Source organism: Osmia lignaria, chromosome 3 (genome assembly GCF_051020975.1).
Source record: "Osmia lignaria lignaria isolate PbOS001 chromosome 3, iyOsmLign1, whole genome shotgun sequence".
NCBI classification, from domain to species: domain Eukaryota; kingdom Metazoa; phylum Arthropoda; class Insecta; order Hymenoptera; family Megachilidae; genus Osmia; species Osmia lignaria.
The window spans coordinates 6,025,619-6,049,450 of record NC_135034.1 but is presented as its reverse complement, the minus strand read 5'-3'; the positions used below and the strand labels follow the sequence as shown (position 1 = coordinate 6,049,450).

Here is a 23,832-nt window from a genome sequence, read left to right as displayed (position 1 = left end):
AAGCGTTGCGATCGAACGAACCCTTGCATTTCGAGCCTCGAAAGGGAGACGGAGGAGGCAGAATCGAAAAAGGATCGGCGTGTGTGCGGCTCGCGGAAAAAAAAAAGGAGAAGCGTACCACTGTGGGAGATCGCGTACGCAGGGTGCAAGCCGGTCGAGAAGTCGTGAGAGGAAGCCTGGACGGTAAGAAAAGGACAAGCAGAATCACCTGCGGTGCACCTGCTGTGCAGGGGGCTCCTTCGGTCCCGTATTAAAAGTGTATCAGACCTTCCTCCTCCTTCTGCCGTTTCTTCGGCTCCTCTTCGTCCTGTTTCTCGCCATCTCTTCCAGCTACTCCTCCGCCATCGAATACTCTGCGCCTTCCTTTTCGCTATAATTGCTACTTCGTTCGACTTCTGATTCTGGGCTTCTGATTCCGAGCACCTCCTAAAAACGGAAATACAAAATCAATATAATTCAGATAATCGAAGAATATTGCGAAACACCTTTCGACAAAGTAGCAGATTATAGAAAACGAATAATTACATATTTTCATATGTAACTTTACTTGAATAATAGCCAGCATTGGGAGAAGGAATAAGAAAATGAAGAAGACGAAGGAGGAGAAAGAGTACGGTGGCGAATGGAGGTGAAGGGAGGATAGCAATGCAGCAAGGTGCTGCCAAGGTGGCGGTTAAGGCAGCTGATCTTCGAATAGCAGCAGGTGAATGCGAAGGAGCTTGCCCGCGCTCGTAGAAGGAGCGAGACGTCGCGTCGCGTCGCGTCGCATCGACTCGGGGATGGTAGTTGCGGTAGATCTGCCCGCTGCCCGATGCCCGCTGGCCGTGGAGGAGGAAGAGGTGGAATCCACGCGTGCATAAAAGGTGTTTCGTTATTGTTACCAGGCGCGCGCGACGCAGCTCCTTTGGATTTATTAATCTTCTTCTCGTGGCAACCAGCCTCGCTTTCATCATTTTAATTGGAATTTGTCACACTTGCGAAAGAAAATGATTAACGACATTCATTCCCACGCCAGATATTCCGTGAAGGGTGCGAAAGACAACTTATCTTGCAAAGTTTGAAAACTGAAAATAGAAGAGAACGGAAAAACAACCCCAATGGGAACATGGGTGACCGCTAATAGAGAAACGACTCGCACCTACGCCTTTTTGCCCCGACTACCAACGAGGCGAAGGGAGAAAAGGAAGTGGACATCGTGTGCCCGTACAACTTCCTTGCGAACGTACGTTCCCATGTTCTTGGCCGTTTATGGGGCTTTCCGTTGTCGCCGCTTCCCATGGACTTCCTAAACATTGACTTCCTCGAAGAAACTGACTGCCTCGAAGAAGCAGATGGCCTATTAATTCGACGTCCACGAAGGAACCGCCACCTTCGTACCGGAGTGGCACCCTCTGCGTCGTAACCTCGTCCAGGGAACACCCTCTGCCCTTCTTCCCACAACTGTGACCGTCCTACACTTGTTCTGCCCGTCTTCGACCGTTAACTTTCACAGATTCCTTAGCCACCTTGCGTCGTTGGTTCGTTCCTCGCCAACGGTTGGGGTTACACTTCCTCAGCTTCGATACCTTCTCCGCTATTTTCTTTAACTGTATGCGACTGACAATATAATTACGGTTGCGAGTTAGATTAGGTTACAATAACCAGTTGATTTTCCTTCGGAGTTTATGGTGAAAAGTGAAAAAAAGGAAAACATGAGTAATTGTACGTCAAAACAATACTCGATAAAGGTCTGTGTACATTTGTAAATGCGATCTGGTCGGTCGGCGATTATCAAAGACCATCCCTGATGTTCCAAGCTCTTTACCAGTCACGCTGAAGACAGGAGCCTTCTTAGATCCTATCGCTTACCCTTCTAACCTCTCTTTATCTTCCTCCATCCTTCTTTCACCAATCGTTCCACCTCACCTTCGTCCCTCTCCTACGCCTCCATTTTCTCTCCTTCTTTTTCTCTGTCCACCTTCGGCCGGTCCCAACCGATCGCATTATTTCGTTCCACCAATTCATCCGGACCTTCCATCAACCGCAAGAATTGTCAAGGGACAACGTCAACCGTGGCCCTTCCGTTCCGAAGCTATTGGCGCCAGGTAGTTAAGCATCTGATCTTAGATCTTACGTCGAGGATCGAACAGCATCTTTTTCAGGATACCTTGGGTTTAGCTTGCTAAAAACTCAGAGTCGTCGTCTCCCATAGTGGATTTTAGACTTGGGAAAAACCAGTTTCTTTCGGCTTAGATAAAACTGAGGGAGATAGCAGAGCCTTCGTTATCCGAATTAATAGGGGACCATTATGGTCGGGATAAGAAAAATCTTCGGATAATGGAACTCCTAATTTTTCTAGGTTTAACTATCGGGAAACAAGAACGGACAAATAATATATTATGTCCTTCTTATCTTTTAAATTAAACTGGACAAGCTTTCTGAATCTTGGGATATGATGATAAATAAAACAGGTCGTATGTTTTACTAAATTAAAAATTATATGTACATTATTATTATCTCAAGGATGCAACAGAACTAACTGTATGAGAAGGAAAAACGTTGCGTAGTCCTACGCCCTTATCTGTTCCCATAAACAGTTCGGAAACTGAGAACTTGTATATAGGAAAATATTCAAAGGGTGTCGATCGAGAAAACAAAATTACTTTTTCCTTTATCTAGTTTAATAAACTGAACACTAAATCGGTTTGATACTTGGAAGAAAAATATATTCAGCAACACCAGGCTGCACGGGGACCACGCGTATACATACTTTTCCCCGACAATTCGCTGAAAACAGCGTTTAAAAAAAAAAAAATCTCCCAGAACCTGGTCGCCGTCCCCACAATGGTGGGATTACGTAGGCGCTCTCGGGATGCCTATTCAAGATTCAACCTTCTCGAATAAAGCCTCGAAAAGGATACCGTGTGCTCAGGATCGTGCTGTTCCAATATTCCGACGCACCCACGCGAAAGCTTTGATAAAAAAAGGGAGAAGGCAGAGGTAACGGTAAAGGAAAGGTGGTGTGCAACTGCAAGCGGTCTCGTAAATTATCGAAAGTTTCGGCTTGATTCTAAAGAAACATCTAAATTAATCATTGCATCGATCGAAGGGGTACGCGAGTTGCCCCTATTCCGTTCACGTACATAGGTGTTCGTCCACCTGTTGCTCCCTCCTTTAGACGCTCGTTTCCTGGAGGCACCGGTGAGTTCTGGACCACGAGAGAGGGAACAACAAGGACAGCCAAGGGTGGAAGAAGAAGAAGAAGAAGAAGAAGAAGAGAAGAAGAGGGAAAGGAACGAGATGAGTGAGCCGCCCCCAGCAGAGCATGCAGCCTCCGTGACTTGTCCTGTCCCACCTTTGCCCATGCTCCGCTCCATTCAAGTTCCTTCCTCTGATTCATTTCTCTCTCGAATTCTTAACTATCTCTGCCAATCGAAGTGAATAACCATTATCGCTCTACTATCGTATAGTAGATACTCGATTATCATCGAGTAGCTGATATTAGTGAAGGAAATAGAATTAGGTGTACTAATTGCGATTAGATAAGTGGAATTTCTGGCTCCGGGCAGACTGCCAGAACCTCGAAGAATCCCCTTTGTACTTTTTCCACGTGGACCCGATCCTCCCAGTGTGTGCTCGAAAGACGGGCAACCGCGTCCCGGGGTTCTTAAATCAATCATTTTATGGGCGTTTCAAGAGTCCGCCGTGCTTTCGTTGCTTTATTCGAAGCAAAGTGGTCGGGGGCAAAAGAAAGAAACGCGAATGGAGACGGGAGAAAGAGCAATGGGAAGAAAAAAGAATGAAAGACGAGGGGAAGAAGCAAGAAGTCGCCCCCAGCAGAGTACGCAGCCTCCGTGGCTCATCGTTCTGTCCTACGCAATATTACGGTTAGCTCTGCTTTAGTTCCATCGTACTTACAAAGTTAGTAAGCAATTGAGAACTTTCAGATACTTGTTAGTCGCGACGAATGTAATTGGAAGCAAAAAATCTAGTCAACTGACACTGTTGGCCGAAAAAATGGTTTAAAATGGTAACGCGAGCTCTTTTTCGGCGTTCAGGCTGACCTAATTGGGACCACCATGCTGGTGTCCCTTCATTCAATGATCGTACCATCACGTTCATTTAATTAACTCGATTTCCTGCGGTAGATCTTCCGAAATTTCGGCAAAAATGTCATCGAATTAGATTGTTATTATTTCATTATTCATTTGCGATGTTTAATTATTCATAAACACCGATAGTAAGAATTTTTATTTATAAATGGCTCGAATGCATCGTGAATGCAGGGCTGCATAGAAGCGAGCTGATCGTAGCCCATGTGTGCACTGCACGCATACCAGCGTGATCGCATTACACGCACCGCGAGTAGTGAAACGCATTCGAAGCAGGGGGCAGGTCTGCCTACGTCTTCCCCGGTATATTAGGATGATTCTCTTCGTTTCACTGATGCATCGCCCTGCATTACGCAGCACGACCAAGTATTCCAACCTGAACAAAGCGGACTTGTCTCATCTAATATCAGTAGAACTTTTGTAACTTCAATTCCGATGTAACAGACATGAAATATTATTGAATAAAAATTGTTCTCCAAGTCGAAAGATCACTCGTACTTAATTATTCCATCGGATTGCCTTCCGTCAGAGACGGAAAGCCGTTCGAAGGAAAATCTCCGTGTCGCATACAAACCTCGGCAAAGCACAGAATAAAATTTCCTTCGATTCCGTTACGCAGTGTGCGCGGCTACACAACGCGATGCTCTGCCTCACGAAGCACGTTCGAACGGGAGAAGGCGATGTCCCTTCGGTTCGATCGTGTGTGGGTTGCCCTGTGGGAGTCCCTCCGAGCTTTCTTATTCCCGGCTGCTCCCTCCTCTTTCTCTTTCTTTCCCTCTTCCCGACGGACGTTTTCTCTCCGGATAGACAGGCGAACAAGTGTGCGTGAGTCTTCGCCTCGGCTCGCCGCGCGACCCGAGCTCCCGTACGAATATATTACTACCGCGTTCGAAAAAGAACGCAACCGCAATAACTCTTTCGCCGCGAGCACGCTCGTCTCCTGTTCGTCCAGGAATCGTCCAGTCTCTCTCCCGACAATGGCCGCTTGTTTTTCTACGACCGGACCCAAGTGAAATCGACGCGAGCATTCGCCTTCCCAAAGAACCGGAAGACCAGCCGATAATCGGCACACCTCTTAAAAAAGTTTAACCTTGAATCATTTTTCAGTAATAAAATGCGAATTTTCAACGACGCTTCTTCACCCCCTAATTTCACCGGTGTGAACCCCGTGCGGTCACTCCCGAACCGGGGTTCACAATAGCGACATGATCGAACGGTGATCTCGTTCTAACGATGCGTCCATATGTTAATTGCGCTTAATTGTCACGGTTCGTATGACGGCGGTATCAGGGACACGAAAAGTTGGCCGCTTAATAAATGATTCATTGAAAAGGCGAGAGACTTGGAAAAAAGGAAAAAGACGAATCGCATCGACGAACCGAGCCACGATAGGTATATACACGCGACACACGTAGAAATGCCTCGACTCCTTCATTGCGATCTGAAGCAACGGAGAGAGAAGGAGAAGCGTAGAAAGAGAGCGATGAACGAAACGGAGGAGAATGAGCGAGGTAGAAGACAGGCGCGGTTAAGTGGAAGGGATAAGGGTTGAGGGTGTGAGGTGGAGGGGGCTGTTTGGTGCGGGTTAAGTTAGGTTAGGGGTCTCCCCACTCTCGACGTACTCGGCAACCGCCTGCCAGGGGCCCTGGGGGCCCACAAACACCGCACCATCGTCGGCCCTGACGACAGAGAAAGCTCGACGCGAACAAGGATACGAGAAACAGGAAGAAGCGAGACTACGGTAGCGGTCGGAGCGAGAAGGGACGAGAACCCACGTAGAGAAGGAGACGGAGGAACGAAGGAAGAGAGGGACGGAGGGGAAAAAAGGGAAAAACGAACCGAAAACCCACACCCGAGGCAGGGACTCGCGAGGAACCTCTTGGTGCTCTCAGTTCGAACCGAGCATCCTTGGAAACTGGCGGTTCGATTCAGGCTTCGATTTCCCCTCGCTTATTCGTTGCGTGTCTCTTCTTCTTTCTTCTTTTCTTCTTTTTTCCTCTTCTTCTTTTTGTTTTCAACCTTTTTCCTTTTTCCTCGCCTTCCTTCATCCTGTTTACTTCCAACATTCTTCTTCTCGTTCCTCTTTCGTTCGCACGCGCACGTGTCTTCGTCGACGAGAGCGTGAAATTGCCGTTACCGGAAGAGACTGGTGAAAAACTTGAAGACGAGACCGACGAGTTCGCTTTCCGTCGAGACTATCGCGTATTATCACCGAACGTGACGTATATACCTGGGCTCGAGCACGTGGTGCTCTTCCATTTCGTCTGCTAACTTGGCCGGATATGCAGCCCGCGGCCTAACTCGGTGCGGACCAAAGTGACATCCAGTTCTACCACGAAGAAAGAGAAAGGATTGTTTTTTCCTCCCTTGGTGTCCTTTCGGTGTATTCGAAACCGATGCGTCGAAGGGAATACCGGCGTGCAACCGGCTGGACTCGTCATTGGTGAGTTTCCACGATTTTCTTTTCTCTTCCTGTTCTTGTTTACGCGCGGCGCGTCCTTTTCGAGGTGGACGAAGGTCGCGGCTCGAGCTGTCGGAACTTTTTCGAGCTGGTAAACATTGCACGAAGGTTGGACAGGCGAACGAATGCAACGACGCCGCTCGAGCTATAACGTCCTATGTAAATATCCCCGCTTTCGTATATTTCGCTCCTTCGAATATTGCACGATGTTGCGTAACGCGAAAATAAAACGAACCGGGATCCCTTAACTCGTTCAATGCCATTTAAAATTAGAATATCGAAACGCCGATTATTAACACCTTAGACACCCATTAAGATGATCCCGGTGCAATATTTAAGTTCGTAGCTCGAGTTGCCGATCGACGTGGAGGTATATCGTTTCGTGGCCTGTTCTTTTAGCGTTCGACATTTTGACGAAAATGATCCACGAGATGCTAATCGATCTCTCAGCTTCCACGAAACGATAGCTTCGAAGGATCTTCCAAACCAGTTTCCTAAACTCTGGTGGATGTGAGAAAGGTCCGAAGGACGAGCCGCTTTTAAAAAGTGTGTTTACGGAACTCGCCGAAATCGACCAGAGAGGCGCGTATTAAAATACATGTTTGCCTTTCATCGATCGTTCGCCGGAAATAACAATGATTTCGACCAGAGATCTGGGAATACCTCGTTTCGCAACACCCTCCAAATCTTTTGGCATAGATCCGCGACATCTGACGACGGTTTCCGAGTAGGCTATTTTTCCGTAGGTGAAAAAGAGGAGCAATAGACGGGAAAAATAGGGGGTGACAAACGTCGTCGCGGCATCGAGATTCGCTACAGCGTGCGACAATAAGAGCAGAGAGGGTCCGGATAAAAGGGAAAAAAATCGGGCGACGATGACAGAGGATGGGGTGCTCGTGATCCTGGACCCCTATACCAAGGGTATTTTCGAGTTCACGGGGGACAACGGGGTCCAGGTTTCACGGGATAATGCCCCCATGCTCCCTGGATGGGATTATCTCGGGTCAGGTAGATGGAGAAGAGGAGCCGTGTTCGATTCGGTGCATCGATGCAACAATATGACCCGCAGGCAGGGATGTTCAATGGAATTGCGTAAAATTCGGTCTGTCTGCCGGTTGAAAAGAGTGTGGGAGTCTGAGTTTGGGAAATCTGGAACGAGGATAGGGAGGCGGAGATTCCGGGGTGTAACGTACTTTTCCCGTGTTATTCGTAACAACCACCGGAAACTGGCTAAAGATTCTTCGGGTTCGACACCTGCAGTCTCGGGTAGAGCAAACACGGTCTATTCGTCCTGAGTATAGTTCAAATCGTAGGTAGTTGCGTAGGCAGATCCGTAGAGCCTGTTTTTAAGACAGCGAACAGGAACGTACAAAGAATTCTCTTCCTACAAAATGGTAACAAAACAGCTGATGAAACGAGGAAAGACGTTCCATCGAAACTGTTCCTTAAACGTACTTTTCCGACTTTCAACTTTCAAGCTGTCGTCCTAGGGAAACCTGGCTGACAAGGACGATCAAAGTATCGAGTAAATCCTGTCGCCGAATCGTCCGTTGACCAACTATCCTATCCTCCGGATATCGTCCAACGTACTTCTCCGACCAACTGGTCGGTTCGTCCCGTTGGATAGTTCGTTGACCGTTGCAACAAAGAAAAAAAAAGAGGAGGACGAAGGAGAAGATTGAAGAAGCCGATCATCTAGGAAACTAGAGGCACCGCGACCGTTAAAGATATCCGTCCTTTCCGGAGTCAGTTTCACGGGTCTAATCTCGGCTAAACAAAGGAGGTTTCACGTGTCTTGGTCGCAGGACGAATCGTCCCGGTGCGGGATAGAGGAGGAACCGGTATCCTGTGGCAGGACCGTTGCCACGGGAGTTCCGCTTCTCGCGGTCGAACGAAGAAGGATAACGGGGCACGTGGAAGGAATCGAAGTAAAGTTAGCCCCCTCGAGGATGCATATATGTATATCCACGTAGATCAGAGAGAAAGAAGGACAGTCCTTTTGTGTTTGGTGCGCGAAGGTGATTGTTCCATTGTTAGGGGAAGCAGGAGGAGACAGGTTTCATTTATGGTCACGTATGGTAATGACTGCGAAGGATAAGAGAGAAACCCCTGAGTTTCACGGGGGTAAACCAGGAGGCAGCCAGTCAGGCAGGATGAGGAATCGTGTCCCGGGATAGGAATATAAATTTGCATATTTTCGGCCCGCATCTTTCGACGTCCCACGTGGGAATCCAGCAACTTGTCGAGTAACCGGTGCTGCCACCGAATCGTGAGCAGAGTGACGATGCTTTAACGGTTTCTTTTGTGACTACTTTTTTTTCTTCTTTTACCTTTAATAATCGGTAAACCTACGCGTATATTGTTTGGCTGCAAAAAAAGATTCGACGATTAGGTAGCCCATACGTGACAGGAACAATGCTCGTTCCTATCGACCACAAATTAATAAGACCCACCCTCACCGGAATTGCTCTTCCTCGGTTCGTTTGATACGGAATTTTGATTGTCACCGATGCATCCTGCATTTCACTGACTTTTTTGCTATCAGTCTGCATTTGTCGCGTCGAAACGCAACCTCGGACCGAGTTTGGCCTTCGCGGATGGTGGACATCGTGGGGTAACCATGAATGAAACAATGATTCGTCTCGACCAAATGGCCGACCTAGCTTTTTTTTTCTTATTGTACTCTATCGCCGTATGTTGGCAAAATAAAGTCGAGAAACGATAGGTTTCGACGTCACGCAGAGAAAGATCGAGAGAAGAGGAAGCGCACAGGCTTCCTCCCGGAAAGATTTATGCGAGTTGAATGGCTAGACGGCTAGCAGAGGCTTTCCTAACGGGGGGTCTCTCGTATTGTTGCTAATTGCACGTTTCCACGGTGAAAATAACGTTCTGGTGGTCCATTATTCCTCGAGGCCGTACAAAGGTCCGAATGGCGTCAACGAGAACGAAGCATTCGTTGCCACCTACGAGAGAAGGAACCACCATGATCGAAGGTCACACCGTAAGCCGTAAACGCTCGACAAAGAAGCATCTCTTCTATTGACCATCGTCGGACTGGTTTTTGCGGGCCAGGGGTCGAAGAACCAACGAAAACGCGTCATTGTTCGGTTTACGGCGTATTTTGGCACTTTTATGGACTGTTTGGGAATTCTGTTTACCGCAGGGTAATTCATCTTGAAATCTGTGTCACAGTAAAAGCACAATTTTTATGGAATCGCGTTTGTTCCGACGAGCGATTTTATAACGAGAGGTCGCGCGGATATCGCGCCTGCAAGGCTACTTCCCGACCAGCCGTCTAATGGCAAGGTGGTTAAGTGACTCCTCTCGGTTTTCCTTTGCCGCGCACGTCCTTCTCTCCCAGGGCTCGTCGGTTCTTTCTTTCTTTTTTCCTCTTTTTTCTTAGTTTCGCGTGGAAAGAGAAACGAGGAAGGCCGCGTAGCATAAACGGAGAAGGAAATATCAGGGGAAGGGCGAGCCTTCGTGTGTGGTCCTCGTGAAGTCCTCGGTCAACTCGAAGCCGAGGTGTCGCGTTGTGTGTGGTACGGTACGGTGTTTCGCCTCGCACCGACTCGTCCCACGTGAACCGCCATAAGAATAAACTTTGCTCAATTTCACGCGAATATTTCTATTAATTGTCATCTGTGTTCTGAAGGAAATCATAAAACGAATCAATCCTACGTTTAATAAAAGTTACCGAAAAAGGAGAGTAACTTTTGGAGCACCCAACAGTCGGGATACCTCAGGAGGCTACACTGACCCCCTATGGCGATTCACGATCCTTTTGGCGTTCCCTCTCTCGGTTCCTACTGTTTCTGCACCCACTGGACATCGGAGCGGCGGTACAGTTGAACCGCCACGAACAATTTACCAAGGTGACAACGAAGGTGGGGCAGAAATAGCGAAACGAGGAATTCAAGTTGGTCCGTGTCGCTATTTTTAATCCAGCAGGACCGTGTCATTCGGGAACGTCCGCAACCTTGAAGCGGAAAGAAAAACACGAGAAAGAGGAAGAGCAGACGAAAGCTCGTCGGGGTGAACCTTACTATATGTTCGACGTGGGAGGTCCTCCTCCGGTTTCGTCGCTACGAAACCGTTCGGAATCATTTGTCAATGCGGCTCAGTTTAGCGATTCGTTTCACCGACACCGAGCTTCCATTTGCTTGCCGCTCTATTCAATTTTTCATGAAAGAATCTTACGATACGTTCCCTTTTTCTCTCCATCTCGCGGTGTGAAATTCGTGATTAATTACCCAGACCTCTAGTGGGCGGGTTCAGGGCTGAGATTAAAGACCCTTTAGGAGATCCGCGAACTCTCTTTCTCCTTCCATATGGTCGATATCGAAGGTCCGAACGATTCCCAGAAACACGGATCGACCAAGAAGCAATAATTCTTAACGCGTCCTCTTCTCCCTTCCATCGAAATCGAAATTTTTTTTCATTTCTTTTAAGATCCATCTATTTCTGACCTCGTGGGTTAACTCGTCCTATCTTATTTCATTTGAAAATCCATCGAGGTTCCCTTTTCGTTAGGTTCCAAGAGGCATTGGAAATAACCAATGGTCAAAGCGTTAACGGTTAACCGATTGCGTCGTTGCGTCTAAATAAACTTGACAACTAGTTAACGGCACGTAAGCAATCGATAGAGCAAATTAAATACGTAATGAAGACGTCAACGGGGTCAGGATGGAGGGCAACGGAAGTATAAGCGACACCGTGTAGTCACGACGGGGGTTTGGTGGACCCCAAGCCGACGCCAGAGAGGCTGGTCCCCCTTGGTCGGCGCCAAGGGCCTATTAAAAATGATGCTTAAAGAACGAATTATGGAAATGAGCCGTTATACCAGCAATGGGTTCCCATATTACCAACGACTTAGCCCGTTCGCGTTGAAATTACAGGTTACGTTAGTCTTGCCCTCTCTCCTCTTCTAAGCCAGCAACAGGCCGGACCCCTCAGGGAGGAATACATTACGTTGATTTTCGGAATTGAAGATTAAAACCTCCCGCCGCGGGCTCATCTGCTTCTTCTATTTTCTTCCTGCATCCACACGAACCTGTGGTATCGTACACACGGCATACACACGAGCCGTTCGCGTGATCGTGAACGATCTTTGCTCGACATTCGAGACTGAACGCTTGCAACTTTGTGGCGAACGGGCCCCGACCGGATTCTCCCCGAAGCACCGATTTTCTTCATTGAAACCCTACTCGTGTAGTAATTTAAACCCCGTGTATCAGTCAGCTTCTAACACATTTATTTCTCCTCTTTTTCGGAATAAAATTCCGCTTAAACAGGCCACGTCCGAGATAATGGCGTTCGGTACACGCGCAATATTTAAACGCAGTAGGATCGTAAGTGGATAAAAAATCTAGCAGTCAAACGTTCCTCGAAGTGGTTCTCGCCAACGTGACGTTCGCGATTTCTCGCGATCTTGGTAATAACCCAAGACCTGGAGAGGTCAACGCGATTTCCGAGAAGCTCGAAAACAGAATTACATCGATCGACGATGCGTTTTATCTACCTACAGGAAAAGTGTACTTCGTCAATTCCCGAATCGATGATCGCGAACAAAAAGGGCTTTATCTTTTCATCGAGCTATCCGAAAGATTAGCACACTTCGTTCTTTGTTATATTTGGAGAAAGCGATAAGATAAATGGCAATTTCAAAATTCTCTTCGATGGTATCTAAACGAGGAGGAAAGTTAGATCGATCGCGATACCTGCGATTAAAACCGCAGGAGGTTGAAACGGAAAATTTGCAAGGAAAAAGTAGCGGCGCCTCGTTCCTTATAAACCGGTCACATGATCGCGTGGTCTCAACGAATCGCGGCGGAGAGTGCCGCGACGGCTGTTGGGAAGGCAGCAAGAAGGAACTCGAAGCAGAGTGGAGAAGAAAAATGAATAAAAAAAAGAAAAAAGAAAAGAGGAAGGAGTAAGATAGAAGAGAAAGGAAAGTTGCGTTTCTTTCTCGGTAGCAAGGTTCGAGTCGGCGAAGAGTTAGAGGACCCCCGGCGTGCTCTCCTGCTGTGACCGGTAGCCATCCTCTGTCCTGTTCGTAATACCTATCGCAAGATTGTGTGCACGCGTGTACACGTATCCTGTGACTACGTGTGCGAGCGAGAACTCTCGTGACGGCTGCTGGAAAAGAACCGCAGGCGCACGCCATACCGATATTAATATTCAATCGTGAAACGTTATAAATCACCGAAGGATACGTCGTTCATCCCTAGCGACGACCTCGCTGCCGTTCTCGCCTTACCCCGCAAGGTCGTCGTGGATGAAACTCTCTTTCGGCGGCCCTGATTTCGTTAGGTAAAGGGGACGAAACGTTCTATGGCACCTCGTCGTTCAGACAAATGGCTGATCGAGTTGGAAACAATGGTCCGGTCGTTGGTTAGTTCTCGATAAGAGTTGTGGGAAAGAATGGTTCCAGTTAAGGAAGCTGTTGGGGAGGAAAGATTGTAGCGTGGAGGCAGGTAATCCAAGGGAACCGCCGGGGTTTTCTAAGGAATTCATCGGCGTGCTTTACGCGAAAGACACTCGATCTTCCGTCGACTCTGCTTCTCTCACGGCACTCGAGGCTGAACGCGTATCGGTTGGTCGGCACTCGGTGAAGCTGGCAGGGGGAAAAAAAAAAAGGAGCAGAACGTCGACTGTTGTTGGCCCCCCAACAGCGCGATCGAATAAAAATGTGCGCCGAGGACGTGTACGTAGGACGACGCGGTGCCGCGCGCGAACCGCGGGAATTTCAACCCCCGCTGTGAGCCGACCCCGCCAGCCCGATCCTGCCTTCACCCTCTGTTCACAGGGTATTTCTGTAGTGGCGGAGCCACACGCAAAGTGCCACGCGTTCTATATACGCGTTCGTTCGCATCGGTGCTGTTTAAAGGCCCGCTAACCACGGCTGCCGCGTAAATTCTTGCTTGGAGGTCCGTGAAACAACTTCGCCTCTTCTATTCTCTCATCCCCCGTCAAGTCGAAATTATTCTACGGAGACTGGAAAGGTTATTTTTCAAACGGGTAGAAACGGGCTACCGGGCTCTCGTAAGCGAGAACCTCGAAAAATTCAGGCCCGAAAACAGGACGCACGCTTCGAGCGAGGAATACCGAAATCAAATCTAAATGAAAGATCAGAGATGCTCGAGGAGGAGAGAGAAGAGCGGAGGAGGAAGCCCAAGTTCTTTCGGTGTTTCACGAACACGTAAAGAGAAAGAGAGAGGTAGAAACGAGGTGGAAGGATCAAGGGAAAGGGCTATCTTTGCCGGATCTCAATCTAAAAAGTCCGAACATATTTTCTCGAGTTTAGAGCTCGGGTCCGGATCTCATCGGTCCCCGGTGGAATCTCCGTTTCTGCCTGTCCGTCTTTCTTCTTTCAACCTTTTCATCCCGTTCCCCTCCTTTTCTCCGTCTCTTCTACCTGTTCACCGAGATCAAAGCGAGCCGACACCGGCAGTTCGGTCCGTGGGGTGTCATGCGAGACGGGGGTTGGCAACTACTCATCGGGTGAAAGAGAAGAGAGAAAGCTATTTGGTACCATATTCGTTAATGTGTTCCGCGTACGAACGGTGCGCTGCAGCGCTGGGGGTATTTCAGAACAGAAGGCGGCTATCCGCGATTGCAACGATCAACCTGACGCGTTCAATCATCCTTTCTTGGAAATGTTCCCCTTCCCGAGTCTACTCGTTCGCGATTAACACCTTTGCGAAATCAATGATGAATCGATATTTCTGTGTGCGTGAAAATTCAAAGTGGTATCGATTTGAAATTAGTCACTCATCTTCGAATGCAGTTCAAAGCTGTCGAGGAAAATGGAGAAAAATCTTGACGATAGGATCGCTCGACAGGCAAAAACGAGACACGTTGCTGCGGTTGATCATCTTCCAGTTAAGATCAAGAGACAATGATGGTCGTGTTCTTCGGGAAATCCTCTATTTCTTTTCTTTTCTTTTTCGTTTCTTTAATGTCTATCTTCCGTCTGGCATCTGCTATGTCGCCACAAGACTATCGTTCGATTCCCATTCTTCGTCCCTTATTATTATGCCGGCCTTCTCTAATGCTTCTTTGATCGTTCTTTAATCTTTTCTTGGAGCACAGTTGTTCCAGGTCAACCGCGTTTACAATATGGCCTTCTTATCCATCCTCGTTAATTAATACCGACTACATACATGTACACAAAAACAATTTAATGAGACTGCTATCGAACGCAATTCTCCCGCGAAGAAATAAAAAAAAGAAACAGCAATAATTGCGCTGGAAGCAATTAAGAGACGAATCTACCGATGACATCGTCCGTAGATAACGACGGAAAAAACACGTCTGGTCTCTGAGGGAGTGATATTGGATTTATTTGTGCATCGTCTTGATCGATTCGAGCGGAACCCCCCTCGATCTTCTTATCAAAACGCGGTTGAGAATCTACTGTTTCTCACGTACAACACATACATAGATTTCTTTCATCTTCGTACACGTATCAGTAATTTAAAAAAGCTGTCGAAATATATATTTTCCCATCGGAGTTGATTTTATACACGACTGCAGAACGCAATCGTACGAACGAGATATCACCTTTTATTTTTTCATTTACTTTTAACTTTCTTTCTTTCCTTTTTTCTCTGCTACATTTATCTCGATTATAAAATTAATCTGCCCGATTGTACGATTACTGCCAGCTTTTATGGCGATGTTTTATATAACTGGATTCGATAAGGAAGTGAAAAGTCTGAATGAAGATCAATAATTAGAGAAGGGGAATAATACAAAAAAGGAGAGAGATTCTTTCCTTTGAAGTTGAGAAGCACTGGCTGCTGATAGCAACAGGTGAATCTTGATTTCAGGTCGAGAGCTTGTTTATTGGCGCGCACCAGGCGAACGAATTCAAACTCGTGACCAGATTAGATTGCCGTTCGATTAGCACTTCGATGATGAAACGTCGATCGCCTCGGCTCGATAATCTACCTCGGGAAGTCTTTTTTCTTCGATAGCCGATCGCAAACAACAAAATATCCATCGACGAAAAAAAAACAGACCGTGTGGCTTTGCCATATGCTTCGAGTTTTACTTTAAAAGATTCCAGAGCTGCATATATCTCTTCGATCGTCAACCTTGACATTGTAGACGACAGCACTTCGAGTTTTAACGGCTTAAAAAAGAATATCCGTTGATAGCGTAGATAAGCGTGATATCACTTGTCTAATGCCGGAGTTCAAATCCCGATTCTCTATCGAGTGCTTTCTTCTCTATCATTCAGAGCATTCTTGTATGCGAATGTATCGAACGATGATCTTTCAGGCTGCACACAAAGTTCCTTGGGCGACGATCAAATGTGCCAGAGGGTCGGAATAAATTCAAGGACGACCGAAATCACTGGATCGAGAGTCTCGAACCGATCGTTTCGAACGATCTAAATGCATCCAGGGTGATCAAATCTTCGATCAGTTGCCACAGTACGTCGAATTCGACGAGCCATCTTCGACTTTCGTTTGCTCCTCGTTAAGTTTTTCGCGCCACTAGCGTTATTTGCTGAATTATCACTTCGATTCCCGTGGAAGATTTTCTGTTCGATGGACACGTGGAGTTCGGTCCACGATCGCGTTGCACACGGCGATCGAGTTATCGCTAATTACTTGGCGATCGATTATCGAAACGGATAATAAGGAACGTGCTTCTACCATCGAACAAATCTTGAAATTATGTTCAGCGAAATCGGCACGTATGTTGGATAGCAACGGGGGGGCCCACCCACAAAGGAAATTTAGTCTGACGATGAGAAAAGAAATGAAACGAGCGGATTCTTCTGTTGACACGGCTCGCGAGTATCCATTCGCGCCAACTCGCTAATGCGAGTGCGATAACGTAGCTTCTCGAAGATATGTGGGACTTTGTTCGCGGTCGTTCAGGCAGATCGGTGGAAGAACGGAAGGAATACGTCGTACGCTTCGAGCACCCAGAATTCGACGTGTCACGATGCTCAGTAGGGGGTAATCGATCGTATCTGACATCGATCGCCATCCACTGGCAGCTCTTTTTTCTCGTTCCGAACGACAACATCGGATCGTCGATCTTTGTTTCGTGTACAGGTCGACTCAGAAGCCGCTACCGGGTTTTAAAAGCGGCGCCTACTGGACGTTTGAATAATCGAGACGACAGGACTCGTTCGCGTCTTCGTGGGACGAGTAGATGTTATTTGAACTCAATTTCAATTACACGCGAGTACTACGTTTTCCCACGTTTATCGTGTGCCATTTAGTAGCGCCGCGTTTGAATCGACCGATAAAATTGAGTCTCGATCGCGGATCGTTCGCGTCCAATGACGCATCGGCGACGAGGAGCCACGCGATTACCAGCGGCTCTTATCATCGCGCCAATGTATTTGTGGACGGCGAGGGACGTGGGGCGTTATCGACGACGATAGCGCGGCTATATATAAGGCTTGCACGATTCGTCGTTGACATTAGTTGGACGTTAGTTACGGCCGTTTCACGACACGGTGGCTCCTCCCTCGCTCTTTTCTTTTCTTCGTCGCCTCTGCTCTCTGTTCGTTCCGAGTGTTCGTTTCCGCGAGAGAATCGCGAACGGTGATAGTCGATAGGGGCAACAGCGTCGGGGATACCTGCGTGCGTTTCGTTAGGGGTCAACCTCGATCGGGACGATTCGATAGGAGATCTCTGGTGAACGATAAGGGGTCTAGCGAGCGTCCCACCATCTTGTACAAAAGGACGAGATACGAGAGCGGAAAGATGGACGCGGCTAGGTCATTCTAGCATTAGGACAGCATCGTTGGTGCGAAGTAGAGATAGGGCGCGGCTGTTTCCTGGTCTCTCATCAAAGAGCCAAGCGAAGATCGAAGCGGAACCGTGGTGCGGAACCGCGGACGAGAATACAAGTGTTTGCGTTTCATGAATACATCGTCGCGGCCCAGCCTAGTTATGTTCTCGATCGAGTACAGCGAGCAATTCCTGAGCTACCGTATACTCAAGTCGAACCGGTTCAAGTACATCTGACGATACGGACTCGGACTAAGTGTGATTAAAGGGTGCGCCCTAACTGCGGCGAGAGTGTGTACGCGAACGTACTGTGCCGGTGATCGACTTGTCGTTCCTACGGTGTGCTCAGGCAACGAACGAACGGAAGAAACGGACCGTTGTCCGTCAACGAAAAGGCAAGACCTGGAAAGTCTTGTTCACTCTGAACACCGGATGCACCGAGTCAGCTTTCTGCGATTCGCCACGGTTCCAGGAAGCGGCGGCTCCCTTCGAAGTTCGAAAGGGTTATAAGATTGATCAGCGATTCGAATCGATAGGCGAACAACCAGTAAATGAAACGAAATTACAGAGATTCGTGATAGAGGAAACATCTCGAAAGGATATGAACTAGCTTTTAAACCTTCCGGCAACGCCAAGTTTCTTATACTTGGTTACGAGAATAAGCCCATTGAATTATTGTTAACGCGTCTCTGGTCGAATTGGTATTGTTAAAATCAAAAGCAAAAAAAAAAAAAAAAAATAAGAGAAGCAAAGATCAAAGGAATTAAAAATGATCGTTTACGTACCGGGTAGAATGCCAAGCCACGTTGGTCCTTACGGAGGCGCTCGTTACCCGGGCACCCTGCTAGGAGCGGCAGTCCCGGCTTTTTACAGCCCAGTTATTTCCGGTTATCCAACCAGCCCTAACTCCAGCTACTACGGCAGCCTCGGCTTTCGTCAGCAAACGTCGCTGGACCTTCCGGTTTGGCCGCGAAGGATGCCGGTCGAGGAGGAACTGGGAACGTCACCTTCGGCCACCTTGCCAGGATTGGGAGCATCGCCGAACGGGCTGGCGAATGCTGGTCCACCGAGTCCCGCGCATAGCGACTCGGATGCCTCCAGCTCCAGCTTGGAGCTTGGCTCCATTCGTCGTGGGGAAAATGCCCAACTGAAATGCAGGTAATTATTAATTAAGATAAAAGATAAGGGCAGCCTCGTGGTCGCAATAATCAGGGAAGGAAATTATAAGAGAAAAACAAGAGACAGATGGATCATCGCGATTAATTGAAACGGTAATTATCTGAACGTGACGACGACGTTAATGAATCGAGGATTCGAATATTTTAATAAGTTTTGTTCTAAACAAGTAAACTGATTTAAAATTTACCGATCCAAGGAACAGCAATAAATTTTCCAATCTTTTATCATACTTTAATCGCGAAGCTTTTCTAGGCTTTCGTTAGCAGACTACAGTTAATTTCACGGTTTGTTCGTTGCAAAAGTTGGCGCCATCGTTATCTAAATTGAGCATGGATTTATTTGCATCGTGTCTTTGATGTAGAATGAAGCGTATATCGATAATCCTGCATTTCCTTATCAAAATACAAGCGACTTAATATCTTTGCGAGATACTGCACTTTCCTTTCCTGGATCCTATATTTAGACTAGATTGCAACTGTTCAAATCAAAGATTCATTCAGAATTTTTTAAGTCCAAGGTGGTAAGAAAACGCAAGAGGTATGTCGCTAAAAATCCATTCGCGATTCGTTAAATAACGCTAATCTATCCTCTAGCCGCGTGTCCACATCCGCATTTAGAGCACGCGTGTACCATATCTCTTCTTAACCAGTTTCTTCCCCTATCTGTCGCGCTATCGAGCCACACTTTGCTCTTTTTTAAATCCTAATAAACATTCTTCAATCCCAATCATTACCACTTGTCAGTCAAAGTTCATTCGAACCTTCGTAGCACCGCACCAAGGAACTACGTGTATCCCATTCGTCATCGACGTTTCAGCGTGTCTGACTGTTTACTATAGCAGACAAAAAAGTCACGTTCCGATAACCCCAATAGAAGCGATTATTAAGAGGGACCATCGTCATGTACGCGGGCTTTGTTCGTTGCTCATCGTCGGTTTCGTAGACATAAACGATTTCGAGTCGACGACGCGACGTAACGTCGACGCAAAGAAGGGATCGTTTATCGTTTGTACGCGTGGCATTGCTTGTTACGTGCTCGGTTTGCATGTGGTAACCTCGTGCACTCGGGAAATGCTTGTTATCGTCGCAGGGAACCGACGGAATAATCGCATCGCGACGCCGGCTCTTTTCACTTTTTCTCGAATACATACTCCGCGACTACGGTAGCGAGCACGCAATAGCAACGTTCGATCATCCAATCACCGCCTAACAGCTAAATGATCGGTTCTGATAATCAACGCCCTAATATAATCGACACTTGAAATGTCTCTTTATATTACCCTCTTGAATCGAGCGTTACCTTGATCCGCAACCTTTACACAATCACGTTAAAGCGTGTCGGTTCGTGGAACACAATGCAGTTGACTGGAATAGTATGAAACCCTTTGCGCCCAGATAAACTGGTGTCAAGCGACGCCAATTGCACAATGGCCAGAATTGGTATCAATTGGTTGATTGAACGGACATACTCTTTTAACGTAAATCGTGCGTCGATATTTCAGACGATCCAGAGTGTTAAACGTGATTTTGGTTCACGCGAGGATACGCTGTTCGATACTTGTTTCTAACACTATTGAAAATCAGAAAACGAACTGACCAACGAGACTTCTATATTTAGAAGTTCTCAATAAATTACCGATATAGAAACAAATTGTAACCGGTATAAATAGACACACTGACAATAAAAGGAATGAGGGATCTACTGGGTTTAAACGACCAATAATCTTGGCCGAAGAAGATTCGATCGATTGAAACGATCAAAGATCAATAAGCTCTCAACGCGAGCGCGACTATTTTCGTATGGGAATGTAAACTTTGATTATCCTTCTGAAACTTCGATAATTTTGTTCGTTTCAAGTCTTCTACATTAATCTATAATTATAATACAATTACGCGTTATTAATTTCCAAGATTTCAAAGATTTTCAAGAATTGAGTACCGATGAATAGAAGAGGAGGAGATCGGAATGGCGGTCGCTAATTAAAGGCTAACGCGCGTGTGTTGGTTTGCAATTGCAGATGGCAAAATTGTGGTCGGTGGTTCACGTCCTTGGAACAACTAGCAGGACACGTTGCGCGACTCCACGCTGCGCCAGGACCACGTGGACTGTTTTATTGCGGCTGGGAAGGATGCGCGAGGGGCGAACGTGGATTTAATGCAAGGTAAAGATTTTCATCTTTTTATATTATTTTCCTTTTTAACAGCTTCTTTACGAATTCCTCGTTAACGATCCACCTAACTACCCCTTAGAATTCCTTAATAAAAATCTTCTGATTTATTTATATAACACCTTTTTTATTCCACTTGTAAGACATTGTCAATATTATTGGAATATGTATCAAAATTCCAACAGATAATTTAATCAATGTGCAAGTAGCTTCTTCCCTGATTCAAATAACTTCTGTAAAGACGATAAATTACATGACGTAGCAAAGCAAAGTCTGCGTTAACTCGTGACGGACTCTGTCCATCGTTTCACACATTCATGGATACGACCATGCACATACCCGGAATTATATAATACGACACGTATCAAATATTATATTTTAAAAAATTTTCAAAGCTGTTTTCTTCCGGAACTCTATTTAATACTTCTTTGCCTACCAATGATATTCTGTTCAACTTTAATTTACCCCTATCGCCAAATACGAAAACGTTCAAGATAAGTTGCGATACGTGGTTTCGGTTATGCCGCGTAAATGTGTATAGTTACTTACCAGCTCCCATTGTCTCCTGTTTCAGATACAAGATGCTGGTCCACGTGCGAACGCACACGAACGAGAAACCGCATCACTGTTTCCAATGCGACAAGAGTTTCAGCCGAGCGGAGAACCTGAAGATCCATGCCCGTTCTCACACAGGCGAGCGTCCTTACGTTTGCCCGGTCGAAGGCTGTAACAAGGCGTACTCGAACTCTTCGGATAGGTTCAAACACACGAGAACCCACGCGGTGGACAAGCCGTACTGCTGCAAAGTGCCGGGCTGCCCGAAAAGGTATACCGATCCCTCGTCCCTGCGCAAACACGTGAAAACATACAGGCACTACGTGAACAACAACGATAAGGTTCAAGAAAAAAGTTTCGACGAGAACAACTCGCAGGAGAAGATCAGGCTGGTCGACAGCACGTCGCCTGAAAAGCAGAGCAGTAGCACGCAGTCCGAGTCTGACAAAAAGGACAGCAGCATCGAAAGCAGCGTGTCGGGTACTAGTCCCAAGGCGAGCAACAGCTTCGAAGAGCAAAGGAACTTCGTCGAGTGGAACAACATGTACAATCTCCAAGAGCAACGCAAGGAACAGGAACGAGTCACGCCTGTAAAAGTCTACGAACAAGAGGTGAAAATTTATCCAAGGATCTACGATGAGAACAGTTACATAATACCAGACAAGATTCAAGTGAATCCCATGTACGTTACCAACAACCCGGTGATCAAGGAGAGTCCTTCGGTCCACTCGCCTCAGACCAGTCCACCTCACCTTCCTGACGCTCTGTCGTGTATCGGGATGCAGTCGACGCCCATAAAGACCGAGGAACCCATCGAGTGTTCGAACAAGGTCAGCACGGTCGATTACAGGAACATCGAGTCGATCGTCAACAGCGCACCCTGCAAGAAAGAAAGTACCGTAACTTGCGACCCGGTGAGAAATTCTGTGATAAAACGAGCTGAGGACCTGAAGATGGAGGTCGAGCAACTACCGAGCAAGGAGGACGTCTGCAAGGACACCACCGACTGTTGTTGCCGTCACAAGTGTTGCGTCCACAGCAACGAGAACATTATTGAGAAGACGAAAATCCTTTCGGATCTGATCCTGAAAGCGCAGAATCCTCTGTTCAGACATCTCCTGGGCACGGTGGATCTCCAATACGGCCTGCAGAACATGTGGGGCAACATCGTCGACACGAACAACACCTGTGGACAAGATCTTCGAGTTAAAAACGAGAACGTCGTTGAAATGGAACAAGATCTTCCTCTAGATCTGACGATCAATAAGTAACGAAACCTTGGACAGATCTTCTTGAGCGAAGAATTTATTTTTCAGGTTGTGAGAGACTGCGATGTCTCAAACTACCGACCGTGGTTCGCGTTAAACGTTTTCAGGGCCGTCCTGCGCTTCAAGTGCCTTCCAACTAATCTACCTTTAATGTTTAACGATATTCTGACGTAGAAACGAAGCTGTCGATCCAGGGCGACCTTGAACGTTCACAAAATTGAGTCAGTTATTACTCGAACCATGGCCGGTCTTTGCTTCCGAAGATTCTTATCATATAACTTCCTTTTTCTTTTCATTCAAATTAGATGTTTTCAAGTTTGAACTTCACTCTGTTCGGTGGTTATCTGAAAAATAGCTCGATTAAGAAATAGAAATATGCGGGAAGTAATCGTACCGGTGATAAAGGATCAAAGTTGAGTGGAAGGTTGCCATTGTGATTAGACTGCGAAAAGCCAAATATCTTGTAATAGGATGAAGTCAATCGAAGCAGGATACAGTCTGAAATCGAATGAGACTTGCTCAATCAAATGAGACTTAAACGGTTTGCACTGAAATCACAGATAACAGTATGGTTGGTGAATAAACTCTCTGTATAATAATATGTGTGAAAGAAATGTCTCGGTATGCTATGTTAAACACCTATGTATGATATGTACATAAAGATATATTATCTGTAAGATGTTCGAAAATGTTAGAAGCGTGGAGAAGGAGAAAAGTACGTGTGTTTCTGCGACGAAAAGAGCGTGTTTTAACGACATTAAACTATTCAATAAAAGCACATTATTTATGTAAAAAAATGTTTATTATTTTTTTTTCACGCTGTATAACAAGTTCCTTTTCTCTCCTTCGGTTGTCTGAAACATCAGCGAGGTAATACATGGTTTAACGTTGTTTCGTCCGTTTGCAAATATCATTGGAAACGTCGATCGATTTTCTTTATCAAAAGAGATGTAGATCAATTTTTAAACAGACCCGCGTAAAATTCGTAACTATTGTGAAATAGATGTAAAATAAATATGGCACCAATCTACAACGGTGCAAAATTTTATGCTGCTTCCATACTTTCTTACATTCTTACAGTATCGACGATAACTGCATCGTCGAAATTATTTAAAAGAAAAGACGAAGAAAAAAAAGGATACGTAAACAAATTATGTTAATACAAATCTCACGATATATTGTGACTCATAAAAAGATCGGACATGCCGTCTTTGATAATTTTTAAACTTTCTAAATCAGCGTTTATGGTTGCTATAAGTTGTGTCATGCCCTGTTGTTCCATTGTCAGATACTAAAACACAAACGAAAAGAGGTTGTGCAGATTCTTTCTGAAATGCCTTTCATTTCTGTG

At 46.4% G+C, this 23,832-nt stretch overlaps 2 protein-coding genes across 6 annotated transcripts in view; one reads left to right on the top strand and one right to left on the bottom strand.

The window, feature by feature from the left end:
• Positions 1-23,832, bottom strand: part of Nup54 (nuclear pore complex protein Nup54) — a 32,158-nt gene that overhangs the window by 5,075 nt on the left and 3,251 nt on the right. For 2 of the 4 annotated variants that reach the window (XM_076693180.1, XM_076693181.1), the window contains exon 5: positions 209-23,772. In XM_076693180.1, the coding sequence (XP_076549295.1) occupies positions 23,650-23,772 (123 nt within the window). In that variant the 3' untranslated portion in view covers positions 209-23,649. Of the gene's footprint in view, positions 1-118; positions 23,773-23,832 lie in introns of all 4 variants that reach the window. The other 2 variants (XM_076693182.1, XM_034326399.2) reach the window with 2 other exon arrangements.
• Positions 6,394-23,296, top strand: LOC117605276 (uncharacterized). Of its 2 annotated transcripts, XM_076693183.1 has the most exons (4): positions 6,394-6,534; positions 18,105-18,470; positions 20,509-20,652; positions 21,233-23,296. In XM_076693183.1, exons 2-4 carry the CDS (start codon positions 18,106-18,108, stop codon positions 22,482-22,484), a joined length of 1,761 nt encoding a protein of 586 aa, XP_076549298.1. In that variant the 5' UTR covers positions 6,394-6,534; position 18,105; the 3' UTR covers positions 22,485-23,296. The 2 variants fall into 2 exon arrangements, with proteins under 2 accessions (XP_076549298.1, XP_034182291.1); XM_034326400.2 differs by lacking the exon at positions 6,394-6,534 and having other exon boundaries at positions 18,082-18,470.

Bases quoted from the DNA above. Each gene is read 5' to 3' on its own strand.
- LOC117605276 (XM_034326400.2), top strand. From the start codon at position 18,082: ATGATCGTTTACGTACCGGGTAGAATGCCAAGCCACGTTGGTCCTTAC. The intron at 18,471-20,508 runs GTAATTATTAAT...TTGCAATTGCAG, and splicing joins AATGCCCAACTGAAATGCAG to ATGGCAAAATTGTGGTCGGT. The intron at 20,653-21,232 runs GTAAAGATTTTC...CTCCTGTTTCAG, and splicing joins GAACGTGGATTTAATGCAAG to ATACAAGATGCTGGTCCACG.